Source organism: Enhydra lutris, unplaced genomic scaffold (assembly GCF_002288905.1).
Source record: "Enhydra lutris kenyoni isolate GAN:26980312 unplaced genomic scaffold, ASM228890v2 scaffoldscaffold36, whole genome shotgun sequence".
NCBI lineage: Eukaryota > Metazoa > Chordata > Mammalia > Carnivora > Mustelidae > Enhydra > Enhydra lutris.
This window is the reverse complement of record NW_019154120.1, coordinates 5,742,995-5,765,325: the sequence shown is the minus strand read 5'-3', so window position 1 is coordinate 5,765,325 and position 22,331 is coordinate 5,742,995. Positions and strand designations below refer to the sequence as shown.

General features: G+C 40.5%; 1 protein-coding gene across 3 annotated transcripts in view; it reads right to left on the bottom strand.

The window, feature by feature from the left end:
- Positions 1–21,073, bottom strand: part of LOC111154243 (neuropilin and tolloid like 1) — a 111,215-nt gene extending 90,142 nt beyond the window's left edge. For all 3 annotated transcript variants that reach the window (XM_022513737.1, XM_022513739.1, XM_022513738.1), the window contains exons 1-4: positions 20,677–21,073; positions 18,652–18,705; positions 18,280–18,417; positions 11,758–12,006 (exon numbers count right to left, since the gene is read on the bottom strand). In XM_022513737.1, coding sequence (XP_022369445.1) covers positions 11,758–12,006; positions 18,280–18,417; positions 18,652–18,705; positions 20,677–20,704 — 469 coding nt within the window. In that variant the 5' untranslated portion in view covers positions 20,705–21,073. The remainder of the gene's footprint in view (positions 1–11,757; positions 12,007–18,279; positions 18,418–18,651; positions 18,706–20,676) is intronic.
- Between the last annotated feature and the right edge of the window lie 1,258 nt (positions 21,074–22,331).

Here is a 22,331-nt window from a genome sequence, read left to right as displayed (position 1 = left end):
CAATACGTGATGTAATTAAAGTCATAATCTCTACCCTTTGAAGAAGGTGTATCAGCACTATGGTTGTGTAACAGATAAACAAGCAGTAACTTAACTTCTACACAGAGTCCTAAACCTGGGCAGCAGATTTTATCTATACCTTTGGTATCTTCATCCTTAAAATGAAAAGGCTGAATGAGGTGAACTCCAAGCTCTCTTTCATATCTAAAGAAAATACACATCTACAGCAGAAATATGCCCGAGTCTCCATGTGGTCGAGTCCCAGATGTACCATAATTAATCTTGTGTGCCAGCAATTAACCACTAAATAAATATAGACAACTTAAAACACTTTCTATGCCTCTCCAGGAAACAAGTTGAAGGAGGCATTCTTTCTGTACGGGAACTTCTTAAAAATCTCCCTTCTCTTTTGTTATTGCCTTTAGTATTCTCTGCACAGATGGCAGCTAATCCTGGAAATCCTCTCTCCCACTCTCAACTTCTCTCCTGAACACCCACCAAGACCAAATAGCATTTTGTCTCTCTCTTTATTCCTCATCCCTCCCCCTAAGCCCTATATTGTACAGCTCAGATGAACCAAGGGATGTGCTGGGTAGATGAGAGTAGGGGATAGATAAAACTGCCCTCACATGAACATGTTGGTATCCATTACACACTCAATTTTGTCCCTGCTGTGACTCTCAAGTTTTTAATTTTATTCCTTAAAACATAAGCCCCCATAAGTAATTAAAAAAAAAAAAAGAGTGGATAAAGATGGTGGTATATGAAAACCCTGAACTCCCCTCTTCCATGGAAACAACAAATCAGCAGTTACATATAGAAAAATTTTCTCTGAAAAAGACCTAAAAACTAGCTGAACAGCTTTTCTACAACAAAGGATATTGAAAAGCCTGAAGAAGCAGAGATAGATTCCACCAAGCAAGTGAAGAGGGAAGAATGTCACAGATATGGAATGTATCAGTGAGGAAGGAGAAGTCTGAGCCCTACATCAGGAATCCCAACTCTTGGGACCTGTACTGGAGAGATGAGCCTCTCAAACGTCTGACTTTAAAAATCAATGGGGTTTCTATCCAGGAGACCTGATAGGTTGGAAGAAACAGATACCCAGGTCCAGAAATCCCAGAGAATTCCAAATAAGATAATCCCAAAGATGTCCACATCATGATACATTATAGTTAAATGTCAAAAGTTAAAGATAAGAGAGAATTTTAAGAACAGCAAGAGAAAAACAACTTGTTACATATAGGGAAATGTCCAGAAAACTATCAGCAGATTGTTCAGCAGAAACTTTGCAGGCCAGAAGAGAATGCCATGAGATGGTCAAAGTATTGAATGAAAAAAACCAAAACAAAACAAACAAAAAACCACAAAACTTCTAACCATGAATACTCCATCCAGCAAAGTTATCATTCATAATTGAAGGAGAGGTATGTTTTCCTTAAAAACTAAAAGAGCTCACCACCACTAAACTGGCCTTATAAGAAATGTTAAAGGAACTTCTTTAAGCTGAAAAGAAATAGCACTAATTAGTAGCGAGAAAACATATGAAAGTAAAAGTTTGTCTGGTAAAAGTAAATACATAGTAAAGTGAAGAAACTACTTATAAAGCTAACAGAAAGATTAAAAGACAAATGTAGTAAAAATAACCATAACTAAAATAATTAGTTAAGGGATACACAAAATGAAAAGGTGTAATAGGTGAAATCGAAAACAAAAAACATAGAGGAGAGTATATACATAGAGTTTTAGGATATATTCAAATTTAACTTGTAGAACATATAGGTGGATCAGTCGGTTAAGTGGCTAACTCTTGATGTGGGCTCAGGTCACAATCTCAAGGTCCTGGGTTCAAGCCCTGAGTAGGACTCTGCACTCAGCAGAGTCAGCTGGAGATTATCCTCCTCCCTCCTCCCCCTCCCTCTAAGCTCTACCCACCCACTGTTTACTCTCTCTCACTCTAAAATAAATAAATAAAATCTTAAGGAAAAAAAAAAAAGACAAACAGAAACAAAAACTTACGTTGCTATTAACCTAAAATACATTGGTATATTTAAACTGATACATAAACTTCATGGTAACTACAAAGCAAAAAACTATAGATACATAAAAGATACTAAGAATGGAATCTAAATATCACACAAAAGACATCAAACTACAACAGAATAAAGTGAGAGAAGAAGAAAGGAATAGAGAGGGACTACAAAATATGTCTCAATAAATTTAAGAAGATTAAAAATATGTCAAGCATCTTTTCTTACCAAAAATGTATAAAACTGAAAATCAATTAAAAAAAAAAGAAAACTGGAAAAAATCACAAATATGTGGCGATTAAACAACATGCTGCTGAACAACTAACGGGTCAATGAATAAATCAAAAAAGAAATAAAAGAGTACCTTGAGACAAATGAAAGTGAAAATATAGCATACCAAAAGCAATGGGATGCAGCAAAAGCAGTTTGGAAGAGCTCAGAGGCCTATCTCAAGAAAGAAGGAAAAAACCTCAAATAAACAATGTAACTTTTCACTTAAGAAACTAGAAAAAGAGGAACAAATGAAGCCCAGAGTTAGTAGAAGAAAGAAAATAATAAAATTAGAGTGGAAACAAAGAAAGACTAAAAAGAGGAAAGAGCTGGTTCCAAAGAGCTGTTTTTTTAAAGATTAACAGAACTGATAAACCTTTATCTATACTCACAAAGAAAAAGAGTGAGGGCTCATATAAATAAAATCTGAAATGAAAGAGGGGAAGTTATAAGTGACTGAAGGAATACAAAAGATCATAAGAGACTACCATGAACAATCATACACCAACAAACTGGACAACCTAGAAGAAATGGACAAATTCCTAGAAATATACAGTCTTCTAAGATTGAATCAAAAGTAGAAAATCTGTATAGACCAATTGTTAGCAAGGAGATGGAACCAGTAATCAACAACCTCTCAATGAAGAAAATACAAGACCAGATGGCTTCACTGGTGAATTCTAACAAACATTCAAAGATTTTAATAGCTATCATTCTAAAGCTCTTCCAAAAAATTAAAGAGGAGAAATGCTTCCAAACTCATTTTACGGGACCAGCATTGCCCTGAAATCAAAACCAGACAAGGACACCACAAAAGGAAAGACAGAAAAAGAAGGAAGGAAGGAAGGAAGGAAGGAGGGAGGGAGGGAGGAAAGGAGGGAGGGAAGGAAGAAAGGAAAGAAGGAGGAAGGAGGGGGAGGGAGGGAAGAAGGAAGGAAGAAAGGTAGAAAGGAAGGAATGGAGAGAGAGAGAGAGAGCAAGAGGGAGGGAGGGAGGGAAGGAAGGAAAGGAAAATTGAAAAGTAAAGTCATTATCCCTGATGAACACAGATACAAAAATCCTCAACAAAATATTAGCAAAATGAATTCAATAAAAATGATCAATGTACACCAGGATAGACTGAGATTTTTTCCAAGGATGTAAGTATGGTTCAATGTCCACAAATCAATCAACATAACATACCGCGTTAACAAAATGAAGGATAAAAATTATAGGATCATCTCAAATAGACACATAAAAAGCATTTGATAAAATTCAACATCCATGTATGATAAAAATTCTCAACAAAGCAGGTATAGAGGGAATGTCCATTAACATAATAAACACCACCTGTGGCTATAGATGTGGAGCTGACATCCTACTTAACAGTGAAAAGCCAAAAGCTTTTTCCTCTAAGATTAGGAACAAGATAAGAATGCCCACTCTTGCCATTTTTATTCAACAGAGTGTTGGAAGTCTTAGCCAGAGCAAGAAAAAGAAATAAAAGGCTTCCAAATTAGAAAGGAAGAAGTGAAACTGTCACTACTGGAGGACAACATAATTCTAAATACAGAAAATACTAAAGACTCCACCAAAAAACTATTAAATGAATGCAAATCAATAGCAAAAATCTGTTGTCTTTTTATACATGAACAGTAATCAGATTAAGAATCAAGAAAATCCTTAAATTAAGAAAACAACCCCATTTACAATTGCTTCAAAGAAAAAAAAAAAAAGTCTGGGAATTAATTTATCCAAGGAGGTGAAAGTCCTATACACTGAAAACCTCAAAACATTGGTGAAAGAAATTGAAGAAGACACAAATAATGGAAAGACATTCTGTGCTCATGGGCTATAATAATTTATATTGTTAAAATATCCATATTGTCCAGAGTAACCTATAGATTCAATGCATTCTATATCAAAATCTCATTGGCATTTTCACAGAAATATAACATTTTTCACAGAAATAGAATAAATAATCCAAAAATTCATATGAATCACAAAAGGTCCTAAATGCCAAAGAAATATTGAGAAATAAAAACAAAGTTGAAGGCATCGTTCTCCTTAATTTCAAACTACAATACAAAGCTATAAACAAAACAGCACAGCCCTGGCATCAGTCGAACAGAACAGAGAGCCCAGAAATAAATTTATGCATATATAGTCAACTAATTTATGACAGAGGCAAGAATATAATGGGGAAAAGACAGTGTCTTCAATAAATGGTGTTGGGAAAACTGGACAGCCACATAGAAAAGAATGCAACTGGACCACTACCTTACACCATATATAAAAATTAATTCAAAATGGATTAAAGACTTGAATATATGACCAGAAATCACACAACTTCATAGAATAAAACATAGCTAGTAAGCTCCTTGACATCATTCTTGGCAATATTTCTTTTGGCTCTGACTCTAAAGGCAATGGCAACAAGTGGAAAAATAAACAAATGGAAGTATATCACACTAAAAAGATTCCGCATGGTAAAGTAAACCAACAACAAAATACGTAAAGAAATCATACAACTCAATAACAAAAAACTATCTGATTTTCTAAATGGGAAGAGGTTCTGCATAGACATTTTTCCAAAGAAGACCTATAAATGGCCACCAGGCACATGAAAAGATATTCAACATCTCCCCATCAGGGGAAAATGCAGATCAAAACCACAAGGAGATATCGGCTCACATCTCCAAGAACAGCTATCGCTATCATCACAAAGACAAGAAATAACAACGGCTGGCAAGAATGCATAGGAAAGGGACCCCCTCATGTACTGTTGGTAGGACTATAAATTGATGGAGTCACTGTGGAAAACAGGATGGAAGTTCCTTAAAAAAGTAAAAATAGAGCTATCATATGATCTAGCAATTCCGCTCTGGGTATTTATTCAAAGAAACAAGCCACTAATTTGAAAACAGATGCACCTCTATGTTCATTGCAGCCTTGTCTACAAAAGCCAAGATATGGAAACAACCTAAGTGTCCATCAGTGAATGACAGATGAAGAAGATGATATATACATGTGCGTATGTATATGTGTGTATATATATTATATGTAATACAAAGGGTTAATTCACATGCACACACACAGTGGAATTCTACTCAGCCATAGAAAGAATGAAATCTTTTTTTTTTTTTTTTAAAGATTTTATTTATTTGACACAGAGAGATCACAAGTAGACAGAGAGGCAGGCAGAGAGAGAGAGAGAGAGAGAGAGAGAGGGAAGCAGGCTCCCCGCTGAGCAGAGAGCCCGGCACAGGACTCGATCCCAGGACCCCGAGATCATGACCTGAGCCGAAGGCAGCGGCTTAACCCACTGAGCCACCCAGGCGCCCCGAAAGAATGAAATCTTACCATTTGTGACAATATGGATGGATCCTAAGGGCACTATGCTATGTGAAGCAAATCAGCCTTAGGAAGACAAGTGTTGTATCATTTCACGTATGTGTGGAGTCCAAAAAACAAAACAAATGAACCAACAAAATAAAACCCAAGTCATAGATGAAGAACAGTTTAGTGGTAGCCAGATCAAGGGAACTGGGGGGCAGAAGTGAAACTGGAGAAGCGGATCAAGAGGTACAAACTTCCAGTCATTAACAAACGAGTCATGGGGGTGTAATGTATGGCCTAGTGACTCCAGTTATTGTATTGCATATTATTTATAACTTTATACGGTGATGGGGAAACTAGACTCATTGTAAACATTTTCCAGTGTATACAAATATCAAATCATTATGTTGTATATCTGAAACCAATGCAATGTTGTTGTACCTCAATTATATATATATAAAAAAAAAGAGGAAATGTGATGTTATTTCATACATTTTCTATCTGACAGCCTTTGCTGGCTGAAGTTAGACCATTTGTGGTCTACATGCAAAGATAATAGAAAGGCAACACAATGCTATCTGATCTAAAGTCATTCAATTTTTTATTTATATGTGAAAAACAAAGTAATCAAAGTCCTTTCAATTTTAGCTTTTAAGACCTTTTATTCTTTCATCTTTTAGAGCAAAGTTCAAATTAAAATTTAGTTGTTAAAAAATGATACAGATAGATAGATGTATGCATTTTTTTTTTCTTTCCTACCAGAGCAGGTATCACAACTCTGATTATAAAGAGAAGCAAGTGTAGGAACTTTCAATAGGGTGAATACTCACACATGCATTCACATTTCAAATACAAAGAAGAAAAGCACTGTGTGGGATAATTAAAATAGCATCGAGTCCATGACACTATTTTACCTAAATAATATATTTCATTTAATATGCATAGAAATCTTTTTAGAACACTCGATTTAAATCACTGTGGTGTATCACTTCCACTGCCTTTGATGTCAATCAGCTTGGAGTCTAAGAGGAAGCTAAGAATTGGGCAGAAGTTTCCTGAAACACTTTGAGCTCTCAGATGAAAGGTGCTGTTTAAGTACAAAGTATCATAATAATCTCAATATATTTAACAACTCTACTCACGTACATGGGGACACCTGACTCTGCCTCACCTGTTTGGTATTTTGAGGCACAACCCTTAAGTTGAATTTCTCTAATAGGGTATATATAACATTGTTTCATAAAACTAATTCAGAAAAAGAAATAATCGAAAGAGGAAGATCATAAACATTATATGTGGGTGATAGGCAGAAAATGCCTCTACTAGGAAAAAAAGCACAAGGCTAACAAAAGAGACTTGTTCCTAAAGAGACTGAAAGGATTACTTTCCCCAAGAGTAGAGCATCCTAGATGTTTGTCTTCCTTAATATTGAATAAAGCCCTTCGTAATGCCACTGGACTGGGGGCACAGCAGATGTTACATGTTTTCTCCTTCATTTATATTTTCCAGTGGTAAAGAAAATTGAGGCATATAGGGATCTGGCTGTAGGGGAGAATTATTTTCAATTTGAAAAGCATTCTCAGTTTGAGTCAAAAAGAAAATGTGGATTATAGACAAATGGTATTCTTCTGCTCCAAAATTCGTTTAAAGATTACTGACTAAAGTATTTCTCTTTTTTGATTTTTTTAATCTTAAAGACTTCTATTTACATAAGTCATACCAAAAATGTAGTATCCTTTTCAAAAATGAAAGTATTACTAATAATGCTAATACCTTGTCACTATGTCCCCATCTGGGTCCCTTCAATTCCTCCTCATTCTCCACCAACCCCTACCTAGCTAGGGCAACCGTTGTTCATTTTTCTGGAATATATTTGATTTAAATCTTTCCTTCTTTTTGTTTACATTGTTTATTTTTATTAATTCGAGTTAGCCTATTTTCTTTTATTTTTTGTTTATTTTTTATTGTGTTATATTAACCGTCATACAATACATCATTGGTTTTTGATGCAGTGTTCCAAGATTCATCATTTACATATAATATCCAGTGCTCCATGCAGTACGTGCCCTCACTTTTTTTAAAAGATAAAAAAGGGGGGACTGGGTGGCTCAGTGGGTTAAAGCCTCTGCCTTTGGCTCAGGTCATGGTCTCAGGGTCCTGGGATCGAGCCCCACATCGGGCTCTCTGCTCAGTGGGGAGCCTGCTTCCTCCTCTCTCTCTGCTTGCCTCTCTGCCTACTTGTGATCTCTGTCTGTCAAATAAATAAATAAAATCTTTAAAAAGATTTAAAAAAAAGTCCTATGAAGATGAGAAAACAATATCATTTTACTACAATGAACACTTTCTTATGTTTTCTCATTAACTGTGGGCTCCCAAGTTGTCCATCATGTCACGTTTAACATTTTCGGTGATTCTGAATTCATCCCTCTTCTCCGAAGGGGGAGCACATTGTTGAGGAGTGCTCACAACACAACTGTGTTTACAAAGGAAGAAGAGAGGTTCCTTTACAGATCACCCTGGGGCCTCCCATCAGGCCTCTGGGTCCCCGGTCCCTCTTCAGGCCCCACCCTTGTCCTTTGCTTCTGCAGATTCCAAGGCAAGACCCAGCCAACCGCTCTCTGAGTCCTGCTCAACATCACAATTCTTACATGTGCCTGACTACAGCCCTGGGTGAATTCACCGGCGCACTGTGGGCCCGGGCACTGACACAGTACACAGAGATAAGCAGAATCCGTGAAATAAAAAGTGAGGACTAGTCCCGTGTGTCAGGAGAGAAAGGAGCTACCCCTTTAAGAGTGCTTCCATAGCATCTTTTCTGGCTCTGCCCTCCTACCCTGCATGTCCACACAGGACCTCCAGTTCGCTAGCTCCCACCCACCATCGCCCCGGAACGCAGGTGCCCAGAATGAAAAGGCTGTTTTTAAAGTTGTGTAGGAAGAAAAGCCAAAGAGACTCAGGTATTAAGAAATAGAAACAAATTTTGAGACAAGAGTTGACCCGAATTAGTGTCCCGGTCAGGCAACATGAAAGCAGAGACAGGACTGAGGAACTGACCCGTGGCAGACTGAGACGTAAGAGCACCCTTGAAAAACTGGTCCAGTGCCACAGAGAAGGATCATCACGAAACTTAGCCGTGTGCTAGTCAGTAATTAAGCTTTAATATTTGGATCACACACCCACCATGCAATCTCATTATAAACCAGATACCCATGCACATATGTTTCCTTACAAGGAAAGCTGAGCCGTGTGATTCCAAGAATTCTTACTGAAAGTGCCTGTAGGTTTACATGTGTGTATATATGTGTGCATGTGTGTGTGTATCGATGCGTATGAGTCTATAAGCATATTCAGTCTTTTTGGCTTGGTTGATGTCATTCATTCTTAAAAGTGGGTATGTTCTCAGTAGGCTGACTTCCAAGTTTCTGAGACTATCAGTGAAGATCCAGGTTTCAGACTGGGGGAAGCTCACAAACACAGTAAAGACCACCTGGCCTTCCCACTGTTGTCTCTGCTTTGAGGTATTTTATGGCTTCCAACGTGAATAACGACAACCCCACCCAGAGGCCGGGACCCATTCAAACAAACGAACAGGGAGAAGTGACATCTTACAGGCTCCCGTTTTGCACATCTGCCACCCAAATCAGAGAGAGAGTGGTTGTAATTTAAGGTCTCTGGGACACTTTAAGAACAAGGCCCCTCTGTTCTTAAAGAACATGTGATCAAGTTAATAAAAATAATAGCAACCAAGAGCTGAGATCTCATATGAAGTGAAAAATCCATAGACAGGCATTGGTTGGCAAACACGCAACCTTTGAACACTCCAATGAGGTGGTCAATACCATCCCTATTTTATAAATTAAAATATGAGGCATAGAACATGAAGGATCATGTCCACAGTTTACAGCAAGCAAGAAATAAGAGAGCCAGTGTTGAGGCCAGATGTGTTCCAAAACTAGTGTTCCTCAGAACTGCGGTGGGGTCTAGCTCTGGAAGTGACCTGGTGGGCAGGGGGCATCCCCCTCCAATGTGGGGTCCACTCAGACCGCACCTAGTGACAGCACCTGGTGTCACCACTTGGTGACAGCAACTGTGATTCATGATTTAAATCATGAAGTTGACTTCACGAACTCTACCTTTTCAATTTCCCCAAATCACCACCTGAAGCACATTCCCATATCAAAATTAAGCCCAAATTAAACTGAAGCCTGCCTGACTCCCTATTCCCTAAATGCTGTCTGGATTATTACTAATCCCTGCCCCCTTCCTCTTTCATTAACTAATTGGCTTCCTCAGTCCTGCCTCTTTATAAAATGAGTTGTAGATGATTGTGCCACTCAGGCAATGGCCTTGAGCCATGGAACATCAACTTCGGCAGTCATGGAAGTTTTACAAGTCTCCTTTTATGGTCATCCTCTTCCTTTGTACGCCAAGCCTACACCTCCCTGTGCCCTTACTTTACTCTAGTTTATCTAAATAGAAACAGGAGCCTCGCTCAATCCATAACTCATCCTCAGTTTCATGCCATCATCTCCTCACGTTTCCTTCTGATTCAGTAGTTCCTGGCAATAAAATCTCCTTTCATATATAGATATAGTAAAGTGACTCTAAAGAAACAAGATGCAAAGAACAGGGACCAGAGTGGCTTTTTCAAACCTTGGGAGACCACACTGAGCTCCAACATTTATGTTCTCTCTGGCAGAGATAGAAACGTGGACAGCAATGCTTATGTTGATAAAGTTGACCCTACAACTTTATGCAACCTCAATTTTAAATCCTAGACATTATCCCCATGATTTCCAATCTCAGGGTGAAGACATAACTTATAAAGGCCTAGAACTATCTTTAGGTCATGGTTATACTTGAAATTATCAGTCAAGAAAAAAAAAACACATTTCCGTGTATAACTCTAGCAACTAATAAAGTAATCTCAATGTTTGCAATTTTTCAGAACACATCAGGTTAGTTTAATCACCAATATGAAATAACCATGCCTTCTGTGAAAAATCCAATATTAACAAAACATAATTAAAACCACAATACCTCTTAGTGATACTGTGAAAACATTCCTAATGTTTAAGGTTAATACATATGATAGATTAATATATGACTTATTTAACATAAACCATGATATTGTAACCAAAGTCCTCATTAATCTTATATTATTATTTTTTTAAATTTCAGTGCTTGAACTGAGCAGCTAAGCCCTGCTCTTACATTACCTCTGTAACATGTAATGGAAACTTCAACAAATTTTACATATACTACAATTTCATCTCCTGTCTGTTATAACCTTAGTAAAGCAATATATACAGACTGAAAAAATATGTAATTACGTATAAATAACATGGTTTATGTAAAGTTGAGTCATCTTTCCATTAAAAAAAATGACTTCACTTCATCAAATCTCAAATCGCTTCAGCCTGATGTTGCAATTTAAAAATGTGATAACCAATTTTTATTGTAACAAATGGCAACTCATCATCAAGTGAGCCAGTCGACATCATAGACCCTTTTTTTAATATTAGCAAGTTAAAAGGAAAATTGACATAGAATGCATAATTGTGTAATGATAAATAATGTCTGTAGACTTTGCAAATGAATATTTGGCTGCTATGGGTCTCAGTTTTGCTTTCATCAGAACTCTCAGGAATTTGCATTTCTAAAAAGGGATTAGACTGCTTTATAGTAAGATCCATTTGCTTTAAAAATCATAATTTTCAGAACAAAAGAATATTTTATTCAAGTTCTCCAAAGATCATTTTGACGGATACATTTTACTACAGTTGCCTTTTCAAGTTTATAGGGATTCAATGTATACTGTAATTAGTTTCTTTATTACAGACCGCCTCTCAAATTACACATTTCAGCATAATGGAAATCCATTTAATTAACTGTACTCCTGATGATCATGAAGACCCCTGAGTCATTACACTCACCTCTAGTGGAGGCTAAATTTTAAGGAAAATTTATTTTGCTTTCAGAATTTATGAAATGAAAAGAGAAAGCACTGTAGATGTGATTTTAAATAGAGCTAGACACTTACTTGAGAAAATAACTTGTCTTACAAAAGTTCTTCTACTATGACAACAGACAACTAAAGAAGAAAAAACATGGGAAAATAAACCAAACCCTCACTTACCAGGTGTGAAATTGTATCGAGCTGAAAATCCCATAGATTCCAGCTCTCCATCAGCAAAAAATTTAATCCATAGAAATCTTCCACTGGATTTTATTACAGGTGGATTTTGTTGTCCACAAAAACGTCCAATTATTGGAGAAAATCCAAAAGGTCCATCCCGAACTTCAATGTGATCAAATTTGCACTCCCAAGACGGTTCAATAGAGTACTTTTCATCAAAGTAAAGTTCAATGCACTGTCTTGGGGCAGCTGGAAAAAAGGAAAGACTATGTCTAGAAGGCCGTTTTTCAATCTTTAGGTAGATATTTGTAATTCTACTTCAGGTTGTACCTGTACATCTATCAAACTTTGAGCACGACGTGAGTAGAAGAGCAAAGCAAGTCTATAATACAGAGCATTCTAAGGGATAACATTTCCACAAGAATGTCTCGGGGTGCTCCTTAAAACTGGTGATGTTGCACAAAAGATTATTTAGATATAAAATGACTGTTTCAATGTCTAACACAGGTACCTCATAAATCACAGAATTTTTTGTGAAAGACCACTAACGTCAGGTTTAGAAAGTAGAAAGACATCTTTCTGTCACTTTGCTCGTATCTTCTTAGGTGTCCAGTTTTAAGGTCAAAAGCCACTTACGAGTTGTTAAGCATAGAGTTACTCAAACATTCGAAAACTCCCAGTCAGATGTCTTCATTAGACCCAAGTGTATATACAAGGGTATTAAGAAGAATTTTTCTAGTACACAAATCTCACCACATCATCCTCAGGTTTAAACTTAGCAACTCTCAATCAGCTACAGGAAAGTGACTGATGCACTGGACACTGCAGGACCCTTGAGGGTCTCCTACTACTCAGACTTCCAGGGTCTACCTACTCCAAACACAGCCCAAGCTCTGGCCACTGCAGAAACACTGTTTTCTAATGCAGCGTGCTCTTTTGGGCTCTCATGTATTTTAGCACTTTCTGGAGTATCTACCTCCAATTTGCTGACTCCTGTTTATGCAGGAAAACCTTGTTTATAAGAACCACCCGTCTGAATCTACTCACTAAGGAAAAATGTATTCACCTTCTTAATTCAGCACTCAGCACAGTACTTGTCATTGAGGATTTCTCAAAAAAAAAAAAAAATAAAGAAAAGAAAAGAAAAAATTAAAAAATCTCTTTTGGGTGAATAGTAAATGAGGTTATCATAAATGTGTTTTAGAGCTCCGTACAGCATCAGGAAGAGCCTCAGAGGGCTCGCAGCTCTACAGACCTCCACATTGGATGCACTTACTAAAGCCCTGCCGTTTCTCCCTTGTCCTGTCCAAAACAGCTCAAAATCCTGGCACTCCTGACTGGTATTCAGCCAGGATACCCCAGAATAGCCATAACAGTTGTCAAAATATCCGTACACATTTATCCTAGTTAGTAAACAGCTGTTGCCTTGAGTCCTTTGAGTGCTCTCCTGCCGTGCGGCCCTCCTCAGGGACCAACACCCTCCAGAAACTTGTAAGTTATGACCCGGTACAGCACGGCCTGCTCCCCATGTGGTCAGTAATCATTCTGAATTACTGCTGTCCACACCACACCAATTCTTAAATGTGTATTGAATATCACCCTTGGTGGCTTTAAAACAAAAGCCTTGGATGTCAAAAATTTAGAGGGAATTGAGATACATGATGAATTGGAAATTAGAGACATACAGAATAATCGAAGCTCATTTGGTTAAAGGTCAATGCATGTGACAAGCCTATTTTAGGGAATATTTTTAATCTCTGAAAATGTTTGTAACTCTTTGGACATTGTAAAAGAAACATTTATTACTCTTCAAGAAAAACCAGGGATGGTTTTACCTACCACTATGGTATAGTCACAAAGGTCAACAACTGTAGTATTAGCATATTGATAGATTTGATGAAGTTTCAATAATTTTTTTAAAAATATCTGAAAATTAGAGGGGCGCCTGGGTGGCTCAGTGGTTTAAGCCGCTGCCTTCGGCTCAGGTCATGATCTCAGGGTCCTGGGATCAAGTCCCACATCGGGCTCTCTGCTCAGCAGGGAGCCTGCTTCCCTCCCTCTCTCTGCCTGTCTCTCTGTCTACTTGTGATCTCTCTCTGTCAAATAAATAAATAAAATCTTTAAAAAAAAATAAATAAAATAAAAATATCTGAAAATTAGAAAGTATCCTAAGAAATTACTTGGAAAACCATGTTTCCCCCCCACCTTGAGATTATTTGTTCAGCAACAAAAAGGCAAAGGCTCAAGAAACTGGATCTACTGATGTAGTAGAATTCAGTATATCATTTGTAGGCATTAGTATTTTATAGCCTGTGCCTATTTATCTGCTCATTGGCAAGCCAGTATGATAAGTTTTATAAGGAAATAAGTTATTTGAGAATGTAGGATATTTCTTTCAGATGTAAATAACATATGCCTAGGGAACAATAAAGCATTGAGAACAACTGTGCTAATTTACTTAAAACTCAGGAAGCAGCATCCATCCATCTATTTTTCCCTATTAGGAAAGGCACGGCCATCGAACATGGACTCATGTACGCATACCTTCATTTTCACTGTTGCTTAAGTTCTGCCCAATGTAAAACAAACCTCCCAATGTTCCTTTACAACACATACTATCACTGTGGCCTTTGGGGGGGCCACACTTACGGGGACAGCTCATCTTCTTTTGGTCAGCATGTTGAAGTTAATGACACACACTCACATACAAAATTCCACTAACTGAATTTTCAAAGGCAATAAAATAGGGTTTTATAAGTGAGCATGTCATGTGGTTGTTTTAATTCAAAACAAGTGATTATAGTACCTGGACGGCATTGGAAGCTCTCAAGGTTCAGCTCCTTACACTTAACGTTTTCCTTCCCTTTGAATCTCTCAATTCACAGCTGCCTTTCACGTCCACATTTTCTCTAAGTCATCTGGTATCTGATCCTAACGTTCCTTCATGAGAGGTCTTACCCTCCTAACCTGTCCATGGGTACACTAAAGACCTGAGTACTTTCACCTGAAAACTGCACATAGCTACAGAACATTGCCCCCTCTTCGAGGGAGTTTTAGGACAACCTGAAACCACGAAAGGGATCTTCCTTTCTGTGACCTCCACTGTTCATCAGAACCTGTTCTACCTCAAGAAACTTGACCAATGATTTAGAACATTCTTAGATTTTATATTCACCTTTTTCTACAGAAGAGGCTACTCTTTTCAGAATTAAACATGACAATTTGCCCCCCTGAAAGCAGAAAAGACAAAAAGACAAAGAAAGTAACTGCCTTCCTACAGTGGGTCCATCAACACCCACCCCCCAGACCTCCCCCCCCCTGTGAGTCAGTTCCCACCGCCACTGGGGCAATGAGTGCACACGTCCTAAAGTTACTATCAGCTTCTCAGTGGCCTCATGCAATAGATGTGTTTGCTGTTACCTTACTTGTCTTTGCTGTAATAGTTGGCATTTTGGCTACTCCCTTCCTGCTGAAATGCCACCTCCATTATGTGCTAGGGCATCTTTTACCTGATCTCTAGTCCCCCTCTGTGGTTCGTCCTTCACAGTCCCTGTTACCTTCTCCTTACTCTCCCATCCCTTACCTGTTGTTTTGCAGAAACCCATTTTATGTCTTCTTTCCACTATTTCTAGACCAGAGTTCTGGGTACCACTGGCATCCCAATGGATGTATATATTACAATATAATGATGCCTGCAGCTCCATCAAAGACAAATTAAACCAGACTTCTTGGGGACAGACCCAGGGATCTGTATTTTTTGAAAGATTTATAAAATAGTGCTCCAAATACTCTCTCTGGATAATTTTATTCATACCAAGAGCCTCAACAACAATTCATATTTATAACCTATAAATATCTATTTTCAGCCCAGAGCTCTCCAGTGAGCTAAAGACTCACATATCCAATTTCTTTACGCGACATCTCTATAAACACCAAAGCAGAATTCATTATTTTTCCTTTAAACCCTATTTCTCCACCCATATTCTTTACCTGGCATGGAAATTCCATCTATAGGGGCGTCTTGGTGGCTCAGTGGGTTAAAGTTCTGCCTTCGGCTCGGGTCATGATCCCAGGGTCCTGGGATCGAGTCCCACGTGGGGCTCTCCGCTCAGCGAGGAAAAGCCTGCTTCCCCCTCTCTCTGCCTGCCTCTCTGCCTACTTGTAATCTCTGTCTGTCAAATAAATAAATAAAATCTTTAAAAAAAAAAAAAAGAAATTCCATCTATATGTCACCAAGAATCATGTCGGGATTTCCTATCTCTCCTGCCTACATCCAGGCACTTGTGACTCAGTTTCCTAAAGACCTCTTATCTCTCCCTTTGACCCACAGCCAATGTTATTTGTGCTGTTCAGGCTCTTACTATACTAGATCTTACTCTTAAGAGCTATGGCTTATGTGGTCCGTCACAGTAGTCTCTGCTTACTACTTTTCCTTCTGTCACCTCACCAAAATATCAGCTTATTATTTTTCCACTTAAATTACTTCAGTGGCACCCCATTGTCTATGATACCAAGTTCAAACTTTCACAGCTGGGCCAGACAGAATGCCAGTTCTCCTTTATCTGAGATGGTCGACCTCTTGAACTTCCTTGCTTCTCCCTCTCCTCACACCATGAAGAAGCTACACCTGGGTCCTGATCACACCATATCTTGAGCTTTTGCACGGGCCATTCTGAATAGAGAATTACCTCCCTGAAGTTTTTCAAAACTGAGTGAAAGCATCTCCTTCTTCTCGTAGGCTCCTCTCCTCTCTGCTTCAAACACTGCTAATTTGGGGGTCCCTTTAGACTGTTTACTGAATGGGGCATAGTCCCCAGACCACATTTTAAGTTCCATAGGCAAGTACCCCGGTTGTTTTATTAAAGGCTCTCTAAACTGTACCTAGAAGAGTGTCTATTCCTTAGTAATTATTCAATAAATATTGGTTAAATAAATGTATGGAAGAAAATAATGGCTAGTATGAAGTATTTCAAAAACAGTGCAGAAGTATGATTAATAGTAACAGGAAGTTCTACTGACATCTCAATTTTATGTTTAGTCCTTGACATAACTAGGAATGAATGTAGATATGTGCATGATGTGAGAATAAAATGCTAGTGATGCTTTTCAATTCTAAATAACAATAAACATGGAAGCACAATTAATATACAAAGATCTGCTTCTGAATTAATCCTTCAAATGAGAGAACTAATTGATTTTATTCTTTTTAATAATTCTAAGTTTAAAAATACTGTTGCTTCAAAACACAAATCATGTGAATTTAAGCAAGACATTTAACCTCCCTGTGTCTGTTTCCTTGTCATAAAATGAGGAAAACAAAAAGTACCTACCACCTATGTTTAAACGTTTTAATATATGTTAAGACACAGATATACATATAACAGATAGGTAACATTAACTTGGTGAAGAGAACAACTAAGTTTAACCCAGAATTTCCATATTTCAATTTCTTTTTCTATCAATCACATGAGCAATAAAACTGCAGAGCTCAGATTTCTGTTTTCTCTTTTTATTATCAGAGCTTATGCTTTTTTTCCTCCTTCTTATAGTGCAGTATATATTTGCTAAAAGTTCACCCTCAAACACAGAAAGGAGAGAAGTAATATCCTTAGCTTAAAAGTTATAAAAAGAAAAAAAGAATCATTGCTAAACAGGAATTCTTGAAATCAGTTAAACAGAAAGCCTTTTCCTTTCAAATGAACATGCCCCTCATTTATATATAAACACTGAGTATACACTGTCTTTTTCATTAAGATGGCCCAATCTGTCTATGTGTGTGGGGTATGGAAAAGGGTTGCAGGTTTGGGGCTTTTAGGTATTAACACTTATAATATTGAAATCTTCATCAGTAGATGAAATAATCATTCATTTTAGAAAGCTGTTACTTAATCGAGTGCTATCTACAAGGGTAATGGAAATTGGAAACGTTCAAAGGGAAATGAATCTCTCAGAACTATTTATCTTTTGAGTTAGGAAAGAAAATGATGAAAAGAAGCATCATAATTTGGAATTCTGACTTTGGCATTAAAGGATGATAATGCCACTTGTTAACATAAATTAAGGCAACTATCATTCAGACTATTTGGAAACATGATTATAGATTGATTTTTGACATTAATATCTATTTTTGTACTTTATATTATTAAAGAAAAGTAACAAATGTATAGGCTTTTCTACTAACTGGTAACCAATAAAATACTAGTTTCTAAAATTGTTATACATTAGGTAATATTATCCCAGCTATGCGTCCATTCCAATTCATTAAGAATTCTAAATCAATTGTTAACTGCAAAATAAACTGTTTGCTTTTATTTGTCAGAATTTACTTACTCAAAACCCATTGCAAATAATTTTAGTAATTAGTTTGATCCCAAATTTTAGTTATTTGATTCACTAAGAGATATTTCTGTGTATGGTCTCTAAAACCAATTTTTTAATATATACGCATATTGTCCATCAAAATCATAGTGATGGCCAGGTTTGGCTTGGAGCTCCCTCCAGCCCTGGCCGTCTGGCCCCTACCTTCTATGATGTAGACGCACTCTCTGTCAGGAGGGTACTTGCCGGGGTAGTTGGGAGACGTAAAGATACCTCCCTCTGCATGCTTTGTCCAAGTTCCACACTGCACTGACTTCTGAGTTTCCGAGGTGGCTTGCTTTTCTGTAAAAAAATAAAAACAAGTGCCATCATCCAATTTTCTATAAGACTAAAAATAGAGAGGACATTCTTATCATATCCATTAGTAAATTAATTTTGAAATGTCGTCTTAGTCAAAATCAATCAATTATACACACTATAAAAGGTTCAGATATTCTGGAATATTAAGAATATGGGGAAAATAGGAAAATGTAAATAATTAGAGGTCTTCCACTGCATTTTCCCAAAGAAACACACCTGTTCCTTTCTTGGCTGCCCCAGACAAATGGAAGATGGTTAAACTTGCTACAACTGAAACAGAAAAGAAAAAGTAGAAAGAGATCATATTAATATACACTGAAATGATCACATTCTGTAACAACATAAAGATAAGATAATATCAAAGCGGATTCACTGTATTATTGTTAACTGTTCCATTCACTCAGAATGTGCCCAAACTGGTTAAAAATGTACAAATCAGGAAAATTTAGAAATCCCTTCAGGAAGTAACGCAAGTTAAGGATGAACGATTCCCAAAAGCTGCAAATGTGAACCTCAAGACTTCAGAGGCAATGCTGTCATTTACTCAAGCACATTCCAGTAAGATTTCAGGACCTGTATTGTTTCCAACTGCCCACAGGAAATGGCTTTGCTAGCAAAGAAGAGGAAGAGTGAACCAAGTGAAAGGCGGAAAAGGCAACTAGTGAGGTAGGGCTCTGTGACTGACCCCAAGGCACTGCCAGTGTTGATGTATTTGAGAAAATAAGTACTAGGGCAAATCTTAGGGCAGGTGGGGGAGGGGAACAGGAGAAACACAGATAAATGTGGATTGACGGCATTAAGCAGTTTTACAAAAACGTTTCTTATAAAAAAATACTATACCACCGAGTAACCCCTGTCCTCACCACTTCCTAAGCTATGCAGTTAATTTCTTCTAATCTTAACTTTGACTTAATATTCAGTATTATCCAGAAATGAGTATTTTACTGAGCCAGTTTTTCAGTATCAAAAAAAAGACCCCGATCTCTAACAAGAGTGAATCCGCAAAGACCATTGCAACCCAAACTTCTGCTTGACTTTTGTACCTTGATTTACACACCATGTTTATAGAACCTGAAACTAGAAGAGTAATGAAACAATCTAGTCTTCATAATTACTGGTTTTTCCTCTTCTACTTTATCTCTGTTATTTATTTTGTTGCCTATTCCCTAAAAGCTCTAACTTCTATTGGGTATATAATCATATTTCCACTTAAAATTAACTTGGGAAAGGGAAGGTATAATTTGCGATGATTTCCTCAACCGAAGCTCATGGCAGGAGCTTATAGATTTATGCTTTTAGGTTATTCCAGGAAGAAAACGTGGGCTTTTATACTGGCATTTGAGAGAGTGTACCAGTTATATTACTTCCTAATCCTGCCTGATCATTCGCTTAGATTAAAACATTAACTGTTGTCGTCTGTGTCTAAACAGAAAAAAGAAATCTTATTTTAATTTGCCGGGTTTCTAGACACACACAAACACACAGGTACACGGCCATCAATACCAGGACGTACTCGCGGTGTTGTCTTTACTCTGCTTTTCCTGTTCTGATGGAATCACACGGTGGAGCAAGTACTATGACTAACACATCCACAAAGCCGGTCTTTTAACTGCGTGGCACAGGATTAACAGTGGAATCCTAGCCTTTTAATGTGGAATTTCCACCACACATTCTCTTACACTGCCTTTTACTTGATGACTTCTGAAGCCATTTTCCTCTCAATCGCATGCGCTCCCGCACACCCATAACGCAACACTAAAGGTCTTCGGGCCACAGAGTTGAGGTTGGCCCGCGCCCTCCTCACAAGCGTTGCGTTCAGGTGCACCCTAAACTCCCTCCTGGAGGGAAAATAGGAGCCCGCAGAACCCCCCCGAAAAGGGCCATTCCCTGCAGCCCACAGACTGCCGGCCCCGCGCTCTCCTCCTTTCCACCTGCGCCCTCACCGGGCCCACTCCCGGGCGCTCCCGCACGTGCTCGCCTCCGCCCCCAGGACGTCCCTGCAGACGGAAAGGATGCTGTCCCCCGCGGCTTCTGAGCCCCAGCGACCACGGACCGGGCGCCGCCCCCACGCCTCGACTGATTATGCTGCAGCCCAGAAAGTTTACAGGTGCCCGGACTCGCTGGGACTGCGGGGTCCGGTTGGAGCGCGGCGGCTAGGCTTTCCCCTGCGCGTTCGGCCACGAGGGAGGAGGGAGGGAGGAGGGACCGCAAGTGGACCCGCGCGGCGGGAAAGGTACTCACTGTGAAACAAACTGCGTCCATAGATCATGTCTGTTCGTTACACCAGAGGCTCCGATCTCCACTAATTCCATTTAGAGCCGGGAAGACTTCCAGTGGTGGGGAGAGGACGGAGTCGGGGGGTTTAAATGTGCAAACCAAGAACCAAATGTAGGGGGGAGATAGCGGGAGGAAAGAGCAATCCGAGCCCACACAGCAGCAAGATCCGAATTCTGGCGTCCTCCGCCCCTGGCTCGCGCTCGCTCGCGCTCGCTCTCTCACCGCCGCGAAGCCAGCATCCCCACCATGACGCTCGCATCACACCCGGGCGCCGATCGCCACCATCAGCACCGCCGGCGGCAGCACCCTCCTCCTTTGCATCATCGCCGCCGCCGCAGCTGTCAGGAGGACGCGCGGGCAGTCTGCGCGCGGGCGGCGGCGGGCGCGGGGCGAGCCCCGGGGCGCCCGGACCCGGGCCGGGGCCGGGGCTGGCGGCGGTCGCAGCGAGGCGGGGGCCAGTCCAGACCGACGGCAGCGACGGGGCGGGCGGGCGGCGGCGGCGGCGGCGGCGGCGGCTGGGGCTCGCTCAGTCCCCAGTTTCGTACACCACGAGCAGCAGGTCGGAGCAGCCTCTCCGGGAGGATGTCCAGCGGCAGCCCTCCTCTCTCCAGCCCTTGGGGATCTTCCGTTGAGGCATTGAAGACAGGAGGAAGGGGTCCGTCATCGGCTCGCCGGGCTCCGCGCCACCTCTGCGATCTTGCGGAAAGAGGAGCGGGTGGGTGGGCGTCTGGGAGGAGGGCGTGAGGGTGGCGGAGGGAAACGGGGGTGGCCAAGGGGGCGGGGAAGGGAGGGAGGAGGAAGGAGCAGGAAGATGGCAGAGTTACCAAGTGGGCGCCTGAGTCATAGCCGTGGGCTGCGCGACCCTCCAGGAAGCCCGGAGCCGGGGCGAAATCGGGCAGCGCGGCGCGGCCGGCGCCCCCGGGGCTGGTGCGCGGCGGATTGGGGCGGCGGCGGCGGCTGCAAGGACATCACACCCGCTCGGATCCCGGGGGGGGGGGGGGGGGGGGGGGGGGGGGGGGGCGCGGGGGGGGGGGGGGGGGCGGGGGGGGGGGGGGGGGGGGGGGAGGGGGGGAGGACCAGGCTGGGATCTGTCACTCGGCCAGCCCGGGCTGAGGGGACCCGAAGGGAGCAAGCAAATCCGGAGCTGGACCCAGATGCCCGATAAAAGGCGAGCAAGGGAGAGGGTCCATCGCGTGAAAATTCCCTTCGGGGTTCAGTGTTCACTTTTCACGGGTTAGAGATTGCGGTCGACGTGTCTCCCTCCCCTTATACTGCATCTGTCTAGAGGAAGCGGTTTGTCTCTCTCATCGGGGCTTGTGGGGGGAGGTTTGCCGTTTACTGCGCTCTCGGGCTGGGAGACCAGGCAGGGGCGCGCGGGAGGGAGAGGCAGCGGCAAAAGTTTCGCGGTTAATCGCCCGGCCTGATGCGGAGGTCGCCCCCACCAAAGTGCTTCTGCGAACACTCCTTCATCCTCGCTCAGATATTTAAAAGCCCCAGGGCAAACACAGAACACCTCCCGCCCCACCTCGACACGCGCCGACACGCGCGGGCGCAGCGCGTTGAACTCAGGAGGGGGCGGGGGGAGAGTTGCTGGGAAACGGCCCGGAAAAGCCCCGCTG